This window comes from Orycteropus afer, unplaced genomic scaffold (assembly GCF_000298275.1).
Source record: "Orycteropus afer afer isolate SDZICR_OR568_19922 unplaced genomic scaffold, OryAfe1.0 scaffold00138, whole genome shotgun sequence".
Classification (NCBI taxonomy): Eukaryota; Metazoa; Chordata; class Mammalia; order Tubulidentata; family Orycteropodidae; genus Orycteropus; species Orycteropus afer.
Genome location: NW_006921725.1, coordinates 6,204,140 through 6,220,183, shown reverse-complemented (window position 1 = coordinate 6,220,183; position 16,044 = coordinate 6,204,140). Strand labels below are relative to the sequence as shown.

Sequence of the window (16,044 nt, the reverse complement as noted above, 5' to 3'; positions counted from 1 at the left end):
GGGGCTGACTGCTACTCTATCTGGGTTCCTGGATTTTATCCCCTTTCTCCTGTTCTTCCCGCTTGCTACTTCAGGCGTCCCTGAGTTGTCTCTCCTCACCTGTAACCCTGGGGCTGACTGCTCTTCTGTCCAGGTTCCTGGCTTTTTATCCCCTTTCTCCTGCTCTCTGGTCCTGCTACTCTGGGTGTGCCTGAGTTGCCTCTCCTCACCTAATCCCTTCGACTGATTGCTCTTCTCTCTGGCTTCCTCGCTTTTAATCCCCTTTCTCCTGCTCTTCCGGCCTGCTACTTTGGGCGGGCCTGAGTTGCCTCTCCTCACTTAATCCCTTCGGCCGATTCTCTTCTCTCTGGCTTCCTGGATTTTAATCCTCTTTCTCCTGCTCTTCCCACTTGCCACTTTGGGTGTCCCTGAGTTGTCTCTCCTCACCTGTAACCCTGGGGATGATAATAATAGCATGTATTTCACAGGGATGTTATATTTTAAAGTTAAAATGACTTAATGTACATCTACCCTCAAAATATTAACCTTAATCTTCTGCAAATAATAGAAGTATGTTTAGTCATTTCCACTTCTCCTATTTTATTATGACAGTATAGACATTTAAAGTATTTTATGCCTTCTTTGTTTTATGCTTCCATAAGAACAGTTTGAATTAAATAACCAACTTCTGTCAATAGCTTTTTCTTAAAGTTATTTCTATAATTTTGTTTCATCCAGTTAAAATTTGCCATTCTTTTAATTTGCTTATTTTGATGAGCTTGCATCTTGAGGGTCATCATAATAAGTGACTCATAGTGACCCCTCCTTGGGTTTCAAAGGCTGTACCTCTTGCCCCGTCTTCCTTCCAAGGAGTGGCTTGTGGGTTTGAGCGTCCAAGCTTCTGATTAGCAGTCAAATGCCTTAGGCACTGCGCCACCACAGCTCCCCTTAAGCTGAGTTTTGATTTAAGCAAATGAAGTACCTATAAGGAAAAATATAAAATCAGTTATAACTTACTTGATCTTGCTGCATCTGTTTACCAAATATGATTTATTGTTCTATGGAAATGCTTTGATTAAAGTAGTGAATTGCCAAACAAAAATGAAATCATTCAGTTTGAGAGGATTATTTATTGCAACATTTTCTTGAACAAACTTTGCCAAATCGTTTAAATTATACAAATCTGATGCTTGACACTTATAAATGTCACCCATGCTAACTACTATATGCGCCAACCACCTACCAACAGCAACTCCAAAGTACTAAATATTTCTTGTGTGTTCCTTAAATCTTGTAGATTGGCTCATTATGTGTTATCAGAGGAAAGAAAATCATACAGAAGACCTATGATTGGATGTTGAGCCAGCTTGTATAATTACAATAAAAACCTTCTTATATCTTGCTTATTTTGATGAGCTTGCAACTTGAAGATTGTATTTTGAGTGTTCACATAGTACACATGTCTTCATCAGCACCATTGTTATTCTGAGATTATATTTGATGGTATACTGCTCCAAACTTAGTATAAAACAAATGTTCTAACTGTAGATTCTTCTTTTCTCATGACTTTTAATTAAGACTTTTTTTACTTAAGAATTTAGCTCAATTCCAGGTGCCGAATATTTTGATTTTGCATTCATGAAGAATATGTTTCTTATAGGTCTCCTGATCTTTAGCTATTCAGCTTCCCATAATGTATATATATATATATTGTTGTTGTTATGTGCCGTCGAGTTGTACCCGACTCACAGCAACCCCTCCTTGGGTTTCCAAGGCAGTATCACTACGAAAGTAGTTGGCTCAATTTTTCTCTTTACTAGCAAGTATTTAGGAGCTCTGGTGGCGCAGTGCCTAAGGCACTTGACTGCTAACCAGAAGGCTGGTGGTTCAAACCCACCAGTCACTCCTCGGAAGGAAGGTTGGGCAATCCTACTTCTGTAGTGATACTGCCTTGGAAACCCAAGGAGGGGTCGCCATGAGTCGGGGCCGACTCGACGGCAAACAACAAGCAAGTATTTATTCTTACTAGACTTTACTCATTGGGATAATAATCTGTATTTCACTGACAGGTCTTATATGATTAATTTACTGGTATTTTGTTTTTCCAATTTACATTTTAACTAATTTAAAACTAGTTACCATTACATCAGCTCTGACTTAGGGCAACCCCCTGAGTGTCAGTGTAGAACTGTGCTCCACAGAGTTTTGAATGGTTGAGTTTTTGGAAGTAGATCACCAGGCCTTTCTTCCAAGGCACTTCTGAATGGACTCACCAACTTTTCAGTTAGAAGTCAATGTAAAACTTCAATTATTCATATACAACAGTGGGAAAGTAACAATAGATTGATAGTGGAGATAAAATAAACCAACCAAGTAATATGTAATAATAAGATATATTAAACCATATGATTGAAAAGGTGACACTAAAGTAGGATAACAAACACACAGAGAAAAGAATGATGGCCTGTTCTTTGTACGTCACATGTGGCATTATAACCCATTCTTATAATCAGTTCTTCAAACCTGTTTTTTTACTGTTTATTTATGTTTAAACATAATCAAATTCACATGGGATATTGTGGCAGCTTTTAGTTGGATGTTTTCCTTAGAGAAGTGTTTAGCAATGGCCAGAAAAATGTGACCCTATCACCAAGTCTCCCTTAAAGCCCTATCCTCTTGGCTGCCACCTTGTTGATAGTTGTGCCTCTGTTTAGCTTCAGAGACATGCAATTAGGAGATAAGAAGAATATTAATCTGTAGTTTATTACTTAAGAACAGAAGATAAGAGAAGACATTTAAAAAAAATTAAAGTATGCTCTGGAAAACATGAGCAGTTTATTCTTTATATATTAGAGAAGTTCAAGATACGTAAGTATCTCTTTTATTTGAGAATTTTAAAGTGTTTGAAGAAACTGTAAACAAATTCCTAGCATAGTTATGAAAGGTCAGTAGTATTGAGTCTCTGAAGGGCTAACAAGTAATTTGTTTCATTTGAGACTGACTTTACACTAAAGATCAACTTGAAGCTGAGACAGTTTAATCATCAGCACCCGCACATCCTTTGGGACATTCTAGTTTGTCCTCAGTGGACAGTTTCCTATTTTCGTAAGCTTTATGGTCATAAAAAGTTCAACTAATAACACTTTGTGTATTGAATGTTAAGGTGATTAATTATTTGTGCTAGTGCTTAGATATCAGGGTCTCATATTCTCATCGATAGAATTTTTTATTTGGATTGGTAATATAGAAAAATTATTTTGATTAATTTCCACTGTCATTCTAGATTTCTTTCTAAAACATCTACACTGTAATTATTATAAATACAAGTTTCTAAGAATAAAGTTATTTTCTACAAGATAGTTATAATTTGTTATTGGTTTTTTTCATGAATAAACTTTTATATCTAGTTACAAAAGAAAATAATTTTGAAGAAAAACTGACAAGTAGAACACATACTTTTTATATTTGTAAAGACTTTAATGATTGATATTAAGAAAGAATTGTTTTTCATATGGCAGAAGCACAGGTATGCATATTTTACTAAAGCCATATTTTCCATTCCTTCCTGAAGGGGAAGTCATGAGGGATTTCTATAAAGTAGTCGGTAAGGAGTCACTGGGAGCTCTGGTAGCATAGTGCCTAAGGCACTTGACTGCTAACCAGAAGGCTGGCGGTTCAAACCCACCAGCCACTCCTCCGAAGGAAGGTTGGGAAGGGTTGCTATGAGTTGGGGCCGACTCAATGGCACATAACAACAACAACAACAAAGGAGTCGCTAGGTGGCCCTGATGGTAACCACTTGACTACTAACCAAAATACTGGCGGTTTGAGCCCACTCAGAGAAGCCTAAAGATAAAAGCTGTTAAAACCTTATGGAGCAGTTCTACTATGCACACATGTGGTCATCTTAGGTCACAGTCTGCTTGATGGCAGCCAACAACTGTCATTAAGTATTTAACATTGCTTCTTCTCAAGATTAAGCAAATTTTGAGCAGGGCATTTAGAACAGTAGTAGACAACATTAGCCCCTTTTCTTAGTACCTAGGACCATCCTCCTAGAGAGCAAGCAGATTTAAGTGCAGTTTCTCTAATAGCATTGTAGGGACTTGAAATAAAAATTTAATACTTGAGCAAAACAGAAAGGCTTTCTGAGTTTATTGAAACCTATGTTAAAGAGATCCTTGTCTTACATGGCTTGAGTATTCGTTAATGTTGAAAGAAATACAGCTCTGTACAAGATGACATTTGTAAGCTTTTTAACTTTTTTTTCAGATTATAAAATCTCTAGTTTTCTAAGGCACTAAAATTTACTGGATATTATATGTTGGAAAATGTTGAGTTGGGTGTATGAAGCTATTTAAATGGACAAAGACTCAGAAATAGAGATGAGATACCATCAAAAAGTCAGGAATCCCAGGCAGTCTACTTGTATTTAGTATCAGTTTTATATTTTATACTCTATTGCAATTTTGTAACAAAAGAAGATTGATATATCACTCAAGTAAATGCATGACTGAAGGTGATTATTTCTTAAGCTTTTGGGAGGGAGGAAAATGCACCTTATTTTCCTGATTTTGCTTTTGGGTGAAAATTAAAACAACTATTAGTTGTATCATTGGGTAATATTTTAAATTAATTTATTAGAAATATCTAATTTCAAGTACAAGCAGTACTTTGGGGACAAAAACAGAAGAAACTAAAATTAGCTCTCTTCATAAAAATCTCATAAAGGCACATTAGATTTAGAAATATTAAAAACAATATGACTGTGTATATGTACATCAAATTTTCAGACTTGAGGTCAAGCACTATGTGGTACCTTTCATATTTAATTCAACATTGTACCTCTCCTGCCAAGTAATCCAACATGTATTGGATGCATCCATTGACAATACTTCCAATCAACTCAATGGATCATCACATTGTAACATCTCTGAATAGAAATCATTTACATTCTCACAGAAATTATGAAAATTTGACTCTCTTCCTTATGCTTGATAAAAACACATATAATTGATGTAAAGTAGAAAGTGGCTTTTCCATGAACTGTTGCTAGTTAATTAATTGTAGTTTGAGGAACTCCATTAATAATAAGAAATAATAATATTAATACTTGCTAACATTTATATAGGGATTACTTGTGCCAGGCACTGTTCTAAGCCATTTACACATAATAGGTTATTTTATCCAGACAATAGCCCAATAAATCAGATACTTTTTCCCCCATTTTATAGACTAGAAAAGGCACTGGTCACCCAGAGGCCTGGTCACACAGTGGCAGTTGGGAGTTTGAACCAAGACAATATGAGTTCATATTTCCTCCTAATCATTATGTATCTTTTAAATATGAGGTAATAAGCTTAGGTAAATACTTTTAAATTTTATAATGTTTAAAAGTGATGAAATATCATTTATTATGACATCTATTATTACTATGAAACATGAACAGCAGCATATAAAAATTTAAGAAGAAAATATAGTAAAATATCTTTATGTCTTTGAAATAACAAGGTGCAAAACGTGCCAGCAATAAGGAAAAAAGAGATTTCAACTACATAGATTTTAGGAACTTCTGTTTATTGAAAGACAACATAAAGTATAATTATAATTATAATGCAGAATATTTTGGTAAAGCATAGACTTGGTGAAGGATTAGTACATAGAATATTTAAAGATCTACAAACTATTAAGGAAATGGTAACAACCTAACAATAACTGGACAGAAGAGATAAATAGAAATTTCACAGATTAAGAAATAGAATAGCTTTATAAATATGTGAGAAGATACTTGAACTAATAGAAATACAAAGTGAGAAAGCATGATTCAGTATCGGTTAATGGCTGTCAAACAGGTAGAATTAAGAAAAATGATAACAGTTTTTTTAAGTCTGTATATCAGTGATTATAAGTATACACTGATGGTGGGATCATTAATTGTAAAAAACACTTTGAAAGCCATCTGGCATCGTCTATTAAGATTGTACGGAGCCCTGGAGCTCAATGGTTAAGACCTTGGCTGTTAATCAAAAGGTCAGAGGTTGGAACCCACTAGCTGTATGGGAGAAGAGACTTGGCAATCTGTTCCCATAAAGATTATATCTTTGGAATCCCTGTGGGGCAGTTCTGCTGTGTCCTGTAGGGCTGCTATGGTTCGAAATCAGCCTGTCTACACACAAGAGGACTAAGATTGTAGTTGCACATATTCTATTATCCATCAAATCCACTCCTAGATATATATCCTAGAGAGCAGTGAGTTTCAAACTGTTTTGACCTTGGCCCACATTGTAAAACCTTTTTTAAAAAAAAAGTCTACAATATGCCCCAGCACTCTTATGAATATTCATTTATAAAACTGAGTCAAAGTTTTATCGGACAATACATATCCTTGTGTTATGCTCTAAATTATGCTCTTATCCTTCACCTAAAGAGTGGCTGGCAACACTGTCTAAACTGATTTAACAGTTTAACATCATGGTGCCTTCCACTGTACTCTTAGACATGTACACAAAAGCATATACACGAATAGGTCCATGTCTTCATTGCTCATCATAGCGAACAATTAGAAACAACCCAGATTCTCCCTGATAGGAGAGTAAATAAATAAAACAGGGTGTGCAGGTTGTCCTCAGCTTACAATGGGGTTCTGTTCTGATGACTGTTCTGACACAAGTCGAATAATCCCTCATTTCTTTTTTAGTTTTCTTTCTTATTGCCTTTTATTATCAGAATCTTCATAAATTCAATCTTTATTTGTCTTTAGGGGTTGGCATGATAATGACATCAGCAAATTCCATCCTACAACATTGTATGTAGTGCATAGTAATAATGATAATAAAAAAACTAACAGTTATAAGTGCAGTTTGTTGTAACTCAAATACATTATAAGGTGATGATTACCTATATTTACAATTTACAATTATAGACAATGAAAATGAAATTAATGTATATACAATAATATTGATAAATCTGAGAAATGTTATTGTTAGATACTGTCATTTTCTGCCTCATGGTAACCCTGTACACAACAGAATGAAACTCCGCCCAGTCCTGTACTATTCTCCTAATCATTGCTGTGTTTGAGACCATTGTTGCAGCAACTGTATGAAACAATCTTGTTAAGGGTCTTCCTCTTTTTCACTGACCCTCTACTTTACCAAGCATGATGTCCTTCTCCAAAGACTGTTTCCTTCTGATAACATGAATGACCAAAGTACTTGAAACAAAGTCTCACCATTCTTGCTTCTAAGGAGCATTCTGACTGTACTCCTCCCAAGACAGATTTGTTCTTTTTTTTCCCCCTTTTTTAAATTGTGATTTGGGTGAAAGTGTACAGAGCACATTCATTTTCCATAAAGCAGTTCATATACATTTTGTTTCATGACATTGATTGTAATCCCCATTATGTAACCACTCTCTTCCCACTTCTTCCTGGTGGTTACCTCCTCCCTGTGTCCTTTCCTAAGCATTCCTCCCCTCTGAGCTATCTCCTGCACAAACACTGCCCTTCTGATCACCCATGATGGATTGTTCTAAGGAGTATTCCTACCTAGTGTAAATGTTCACCTTATATGCCTGTGTGTTGTTTGGCTGGAAGTCACGGGAGTGAGTTCAGTTCCAGGCATGAAGTTAGCAGTTAGCGACCATAGTATCGGGAGTTTCACCAGTCTCTATCAGACCAGTATGCCTGGTCTTTTTTTATGATTTTGACTTTTGTTCCACATTGTTCTCCCACTCTATCCAGGATCTCTTGTGCTGATTCCTTTCTGAGTGGTTGACAGTGGTAGCTGGGTACCATCTAGTTCTTCTGGTCTCATGGTCATGTAGGCTGAGGTTTACATGGTCTGCTAGTCCCTTGGACGAATTGTTTCCAAGTGTCTTTGGTTTTCTTCATTTTTCTTTGCTCCAGAAGAGGAGAGACCAATTGTTGCATCTAGATGGCCGCTTACAAGCATTTAAGACCTAGTCGACACTCACCAAAACAGGATGTAGTAGAACAATGTTTTTGTGTGGTATGTTATGTAAATTGAGCTTGCTGTCCCCCATGAAGATGTGTTAGTTCTTATGTCAGTCCATGGTATGTGCAGTATTCTTCACTAACATAATTCACAGCAATATGTATGTGTGTGTGTGTATGTATATATATGCCTTTGAATACACACATGCATACATATATTGGTTAACCAACCCAAAAACCAAACCCACTGGCACCAAATCTATTCCAACTCATAATGAACCTACAGGACAGAGTAGAACTGCTCTGTAGCATTTCCGCAGCTGTAAATCTTTATGGAAGCAGACTGCCACATCTTTCTGCCATAGAGTGACTGATGGGTTCCAATCACTGACCATTCTGTCAGCAGCTGAGCAGTCAACCACTGCACCACCAGTGCTTGTATTTGGCATCATATCTCTATATATTTTAGTATACACATATATTTTTAATATAGCTATGCATTTTATAGGAGCTCTGGTAGTGTAGTGCCTAGGGCACTTGACTGCTAACCAGAAGGCTGGCGGTTCAAACCCACCAGCCACTCCTCGGAAGGAAAGTTGGGCAATCTACTTCTGCAGTGATACTGCCTCAGAAACCCAAGGAGGGGTCACTATGAGTCGTGTCCAACTCAACGGCAAATAACAACAACAACAATGCATTTTATGTAGATAATATGCTATCTGCTGTTACCATAAAAAGCATTTGAGTATAAGGAACTCAGTTAAGCTTTGATGCCCTTAAATGAACACTCAAATATGTCCCTGAAAGTTTGAAGCCCTCTGTGCTCATTTCTGTGGACTGGTAACTCCAAAGACCTTTCAGAACAGGGAATGTACCAGGCTCTATCTCAGAAAGTCTGAAAGCACTCAGAGAATTTCTTTAGGCAATACACTGCTGAAAGGAGTCAGTGGCAGTGCAATTTATATGCCAATTGACTAAAAAGAAAACCAGGTAGAGAATAATAAGATTAAAAAAAAAAAAATCAATGTCTTACAGCCAACTATCTTTATGTCTGGTTCACCCTAAATTTCCTTCCTGGCTTACTATTTAGGATTGATGTAACTAAGAGGCAATTGTGTCTAGAATAATATATTTCTCTAACTATTTAGTTTTTGTTTTATACTGTTTACGTCTTAAACATGTAGAATAAAAGAAAATACTAAATTACTGTTTGCACTGGGATATTAGTTTTCAGACTAAATACCTGTCTGTGCTGTCCATTGATATTTTTAAAGCTAACATTCTTCTCCTAATAGTTATAAAGTCAGAATAATATATGTTTTAAATAAGATGAGCTTTTAAATGAAAATCAATAGTGTATTTTCCATAAAACAAGATAGCTTGAAAAACTACTTCAGACCTTATTTCTAAACATAAACATTATTTTTATAGGTCCTGGAAAGTAATTTTGACTTTTTACTACCCAATGAAATACTAATAGAGTGTGACAATTATCTGGTAATCAGTGATCTATTAAAAACTCACATTGAAGTGAATCCAGTCATTAAAGTAGAAAATTCACATCTGAAAAATTTAGACTTTCACAAATAAGATTTGTAAATAAGCTATATGATACATTATTTCTCTGTTGCATTTTCTCCCATTCATTTCCTTCAATGAAGAAATGCAATTTTATTTCCTGAGTGTTTGCTTATTTTTTTTCTCTACTATAATCTACTCCATGTATACCATCCCATCCTCCTTACATAGGAGCACGTGCTTACACTTATACAGATATACACACTTGTCTTTGAACTCCTACTTGTATTCTAAGTTTATGATGTCTTCTCCAACCTTCCTAGCCCCTATTGACCTTTATAGCATCTGTTGTTTCATAGCTGACATATTATGGTAACGTAATATTATGGTAACGTATGGTACCATAATATGAAGCAACATGGTAGAAAATAAACAGACTGTAGATAGATTTCACATTTTACTGCTGCCTCATTATTAATTTTATTACAATAAACAGTTACTTAACCATTTTGTATCAGATTGGCGAATATAGAATCCATTTTGAAAATCAGCATGATTGTGTAATAAAGCACCTGTTATTTAAACAATGTTTCACAGCTTACTAATAAATTAGTGTTAATAAATTTCAAGAACCATGAAAAGTCTGAGATTTTACCTACTGGCAAGCTAGCAAACTCACTTGCCATAGTTTTACGGGTGCTGGCAGAAGACACAATGCTGCAGACCCAAAGACAAAGAATAGTTTAATTCTAACAGCAATTATTGTTGTTGTTGTTATGTGCCATCGAGTCGGACCCGACTCATAGCGACCCCTCCTTGGGTTTCAGAGACAGTATCACTACGGAAGTAGATTGCCCCATCTTCCTTCCGAGGAGTGGCTGGTGGGTTTGAACCGCCGGCCTTCTGGTTATCAGTCAAGTGCCTTAGGCACTACGCTACCCAGCAGTAGCATCAGCCATAATATGAACATGTTTGTAGGTTCATGAGCCCAGATTCACACAGAGCAACACATAGAGAGCTAGGTGATACCTTCATTCATAGTGGATTTTGCTACTAGAAGGGAGCCTGAATTAATGGGCATAAACCATTTTGGCTTTAACTTCAGAGGAAAACAACATTATTATACTGGACAATACACAAATCCATTTGCTTATAATAGATTCTACATGTCTTCCAAGCTTGTTCATTATACAAACATCTTTGAAAAGATAGTTTGGAGCAAAATTGCTTGATGAATTCTTATATCTGATAATGCTTAGTGTCTACTCTCCTACTTGACAGTCACCATTGGTTTTCTAATTCTCTTAAAATGAAATCTAAACCCCTTATCTTGATTTATTCCTGTTGCTGTCAAGTTATGACTCATAATGATTTTTTAGTACAGAGTAGAACTGCCTGCTCCATAGAGTTATCAAGGCTATAATCTTTATAGAAGCAGACCGTCACTGTTTCTCCCCCGCAATGGCTGATGGGTTCAAGCAGCCAGTCTTTTGGTTGGCAACTAAGTACTTAAGCACTTTACCACCAGGGTTTAGGAGATTACTGTCTGCCTCCCTAAGGTCACCTTGTTCTCTATTGGCTTGCTTTCTACTTCTCAAACCCTGCATCTGTCCTTGCATTAGGTTCCTTCTGCCTGGTATGTTCTTCTCCCAGATCATCACTAGAGAGCCCCTTGATTCAAGATTTAGGTTAAATGTCAAATCAGAAAGTGAGGCTTCATCTGACCAACTACTGTAAAGTAATTCCTTGAGGTATTCTGTCACATTGTTTTAGTTTCTTCTTTTTTCATCATACTGTATAATTCTTTTTTTGTTCTTTATTGTCTGTCTCTGCCTCCAGTCTCTACCACATAGAATGTAAATTTGTTTTAAATACATAAATAGTTCAAGTGACACCCTGTTTTAGGTTCCATTGGCACTAAAATGTGCATGATCCATATCTAGGCAATCATAATGTGATTCTATGCTGTTTGTTGGCTCTTACAAAAATCCATGTGTACATACTAACTCTCATTAATGCTACTTCAGAGCCATTTCTTATTTTGTTTAAAATTTAGAAAAAAGAAATATACAAATAGATTATGTATCAATTGAGATCTTCTTATAGTTAGTAAGGAACTCTGGTGGTGTAGTAGATAAGGCATTTGACTGCTAACCAGAAGGTCAGCGGTTCAAACCCACCACCTACTCTGCAGGAGGAAGATGGGGCAATCTACTTCTGTAAAGATTTACAGCCTTGGAAACCCAGTGGAGGTTACTGTGAGTCAGAATCGACTTGATGGCAGAGTTTTTGTTTTGTTTTTTTTTCATTTAATATAGTTAGTAGGTTGCTATTGGTTTTGATGAACAGTCAACAGCTCTTTTGAGGGCTTCGAAGGAGGAATTTCCCATGCTTCTCTTTTATCTTCTGTAGGCATTCCTTCACAATCTCTTGCTTCCCATAGATGTATATTTATGTGGTATCTTCTGCCTTTAGAACATCAAATATTTACAGTATTTACGATTCTTTTCTATCATTTCCTCAGTTATTTTTCTTATACTCAATAATTTACTTGGCATAGGAGGCATGGGATATTATAATACAATTGCTACAAATGTATGTCTTTTGGAGATGTATGTGGGAAAACTGTGTGTGTGTGTGTGAATTGTTTTCCTTTGTGAATTACATGTTTGTATTTTTAGTTTCTATTTTCCTCCTTTCTCTTAGTTGATTCCACCAAGATTTGGGTGTTTTAAACATGTTATACTTATATATACATATATACTGTGCAGGCATACCTTTGTTTTATTGTGCTTTGCAGACACTGCATTCTTTTACAAATTGAAGGTTTGTGGCAACCTTGTGTTGAGCAAGTCTATTGGCACCAATGTTCCAACAGCATGTGCTCACTTTGTGTTTTATTGGTAATTCTCAGAGTACTTCAAACTTTTTCATAATGCTATTGCACACTTCATATACTACAATATAGTATAAACATAACTTTTATATTCACTGTGAACCAAAAAATAAATGTGACTTTCTTCATTGCAATATTAGCTTTATCGCAGTGGTCTGGAACTAAACCTGCAATATCTCCAAGGTATGCCTGTATGTAACAAGGGTTTATGTGCATATCTTTTAAAAGACTATTACTAATATAAGATGTAACTTATCTAAAAGGTAGTTATTCACAGATATGGTATAATTTCAGGTTAAAAATTTCCTTGTTTTTGTGGAACCACCATTCTTAAAATTCCTTTTCTAAATTTATTTTTAATAGCAAGCAATAAAAGAGAATGTCAAAAGAAAAGAAGCTGAGGAAAAAGAAAAACGTGCCAAAATAGCCAAAGAGTTAGCAGAGAAGGAAAGACATGAGCGCCAGCAAAAGAAAAAGCGCTTACTAGAAATGAAGACTGGTGAGTACTATTACATTTGCTATTTATTCTATGTACATTTATTGTTTTTATTTTATTAGTAGTTTAATGTACTTTGGTGGAAAAGAAAGATATAATCATTAATTTGTATAGTTAAACTATAATCAATTATTTTCTATGGGCTTTCCCCTCTTTAGTACTAAAAACAGTTGTGTCTTCTGTCATTGGTCATAGTGGTTTTAGTTCTCTGGCATACTCTTTTCACTCTAGTACATTCACATTTCCTTTCCTTCTACTTCAATAATCAATCTGTAGTAATTTATATCGATCTATAATAAATTTGTAGCTATAAGAAATGGGTTATAAGAAATTCTGCAGGACATATAACCTTCCCCCAAGGGAGGGGGAAAAAAGTGATAGATAATTAAAGGAAACTCAAGAGACTTATTAATCAATTGCAATATGTAGAATTTCCTTTTATTTCAATCTAAACAAATAACTTTAGAAAAAAGCAGTGAGAAAAATGTGAATACCTTTTTTATAAGTGTTACAATGTTGTTGTCAGTATATGTTAAAGTAAGTTTTAGAGGCACTGTCTTAATCTCTTTAGGCTCCCATCACAAAATACTTCAAAGTAGGGCATTTAAAGAACAGACATGTATTTTCTCACAGCTTTGGAGGTTGGAAGTCCAAATCAGGGTGCCAGCCTTGTCGATTCCATCTCAGGACACTCAGAGAGTAATTGTTCCATGTCCCTCTCCTAGCTTCTAGTGACTACTGGCAATCCTTACCATTACTTTGCTGCTTGAAAATGTATTTTCACATGGTGTCTTCCCCCTGTGTGACTGTGTTTTCACATCTGTTCTCTTCTTCTCACCACTCAGAATATATTAAGATTAGGACTCAACCCTACTCTAATATGACCTCATTTACTTTAACCCATAACAAAAGAAAAACTGCATTTTGCCAAACAAAGTCATATTCACAGGAACAGGAATTAAGACTTCAATATATCTTTTTTGGGGGGTAATCCATAACAGATGCATACTGCAGATTCATATATGAAAACCTGTGATATCAAGAATTTAAGTAAAAATAATCTAGAGTGGTTGGGAAGTGAGTTAGAGTATATATGAAACAATATTTGCCATAAATTGATACTTGCTAAAAGTTGAGTGATGGGTTTGTGTGTGGAGGGGTATATTACACTATTTCTCTACTTTTGTATATTTTGAAATGTTCTGTAATTTAAAAAGTTTTTGGAAAAAGCTTAAAAAGAAAATACAAAAATTACAGTTTTACAGAAGCATATATATATATTTTTTTCAAAGTTAAAATATTCCACTTAGAAGCAAAAAGAATTAAGTAAATTGTAGTTATATTTTCACTCCCTGAAAATTCTGTCTTTTCCACCTCCAAGTCACTAAGGATTGCAGAAAACTTTAATTAAAATCCATCAGCATCACTGCTAAATTACCGTGGTTTACAATTCAGGCTGCAAATTCACCCAAGTTTCCCCAGGGATAGACAGAGATGCTTACTTTGCCTCCTTTACTTTCACTTTTACAGACATATTTTATGTTTAATAAAGCAAACTGAGTATCTTAATGTATCACACTGTTTCTTCCAGGGAAGAAAAATTATCAAGCATAATTTCTTGTTTACAAGAGTACATTTGAAATTCAAGGAATATTTTCAGACTTATCTTAAAGTGTCAAGAAGAAGGGAGATCAGAGTCTAGTATTGATTTCAAAAATATACTTCTAGCAGTAATTTTGAGAAGTACATTACTGAGTAATTTACAGAACATTCTGGTGTTTGAACATTGGCTCGTTTGGCTAAAGAGTCATCTAGATGAGTTACTGGAGGCAAGATTAGCTGTATTGTTTGTGGTTTTTGCCCCAGGGTCTAAGACACAGAGCCTTTCAGCCATTCTCTATTATATCTATTTGAAAGTTGAAAACCTGATATGATGCAAAAATTATAACAAAACCTCAAATCCAATATAATCTTACAATGATTTAACTTAAAATTATGTATCTCCTGAAGATAAATTCCATTTTTAAGAAGGTTAAATTTATTTTCAGATTTAAAATAATACTTTACCATTATGGAGAACACAAATACACCTACTTCTCACTTATCGACTGTCTCATTATCTGACATTTCACATTTACAGAAAAAGTAAAAAAATCTACCATCTGACTATTTTGCACATGAACAAGTGGTGGTTATAGCAGCAGTGGCTGCAGAATGTCCCCTCCTTTGAGAGTCTCCAGGTGGCCTCTGGGAAACTGGGCCATGCTGCCCTACACCCTTCATTCCTTCGTGCTGGGAGGGGCACCATGTCCAGCTGCCACTTGGTGATAGCCTCCTCTGTGGCCAGGCCTCTGGGTAGAAATACAGGTAAGCCAGCAGGCACCTGTTGTATGTTCCCAGTTACTATACTGCCTCACACCCTGAAGTTCAAAATTGTTGTGGAGTAGAAAGGGAGGAAAGACAGAAGTTCTTGAAACAGTAGAAAAAATATGTGCAAGTTCAATGACATACAAAAGCAAGTCAAATTGGGCCTGAATCCTCTACCTTCATGGGGTCAGGTTGTGCCCAGGTTCCCAGCACCCATGCAGGAAGCCCCTAGTCTTGGTGGCTTGCAAGGCCTAGAAGGCAGAGCAGACTTACATGGGTGGGAGTGGAGTCTTGGAGATGGCTCCTTGGAGAAGCTCTGATCCAGCACAGGAGCAAGGTGAAGCAGTTAAGCCTTAGGTCCTGCAGTCACACAGCCCCACTTTAATCCAATTTTGACTCCTCCAAGGCTTCTTTTCCACAGAGGAGTAATCTATAGCTGACTCATCACAGTGATGAGCACATCAGTAAAGCTTACCTGTTAATATTTCTATGATCATATTTCCCAAATAAAAGATAAAATTAGACAAATGGATGGTCTGAAAACAAAAAGAAAGAACTACATTTTTGTATAAAGCTGTTTTTCACATAAAATCCTCATCTTTTAGAACTTAACTGTATCACTAAGTGAGGAGTGGGTATAGTAAATCAAGAGACCCATAATTTCCTATCCATAGAATCACTATTGGGAGCTCTGGTAGCATAGTGCCTAAGGTACTTGACTGCTAACCAGAAGGCTGGTAGTTCAAACCCACCAGCCACTCCTCAGAAGGAAGGTTGGGCAATCTACTTCCATAGTGATACCACCTCAGAAACCCAAGGAGGGGTCGCTATGAG

The 16,044-nt window shown here is 36.0% G+C and overlaps 1 protein-coding gene across 1 annotated transcript in view; it reads left to right on the top strand.

The window, feature by feature from the left end:
• DIAPH3 (diaphanous related formin 3) overlaps positions 1 to 16,044 on the top strand; it is a 923,535-nt gene that overhangs the window by 631,375 nt on the left and 276,116 nt on the right. Inside the window, exons 26-27 of the mRNA XM_042781617.1 lie at positions 9,365 to 9,430; positions 12,711 to 12,846. Coding sequence (XP_042637551.1) covers positions 9,365 to 9,430; positions 12,711 to 12,846 — 202 coding nt within the window. The remainder of the gene's footprint in view (positions 1 to 9,364; positions 9,431 to 12,710; positions 12,847 to 16,044) is intronic.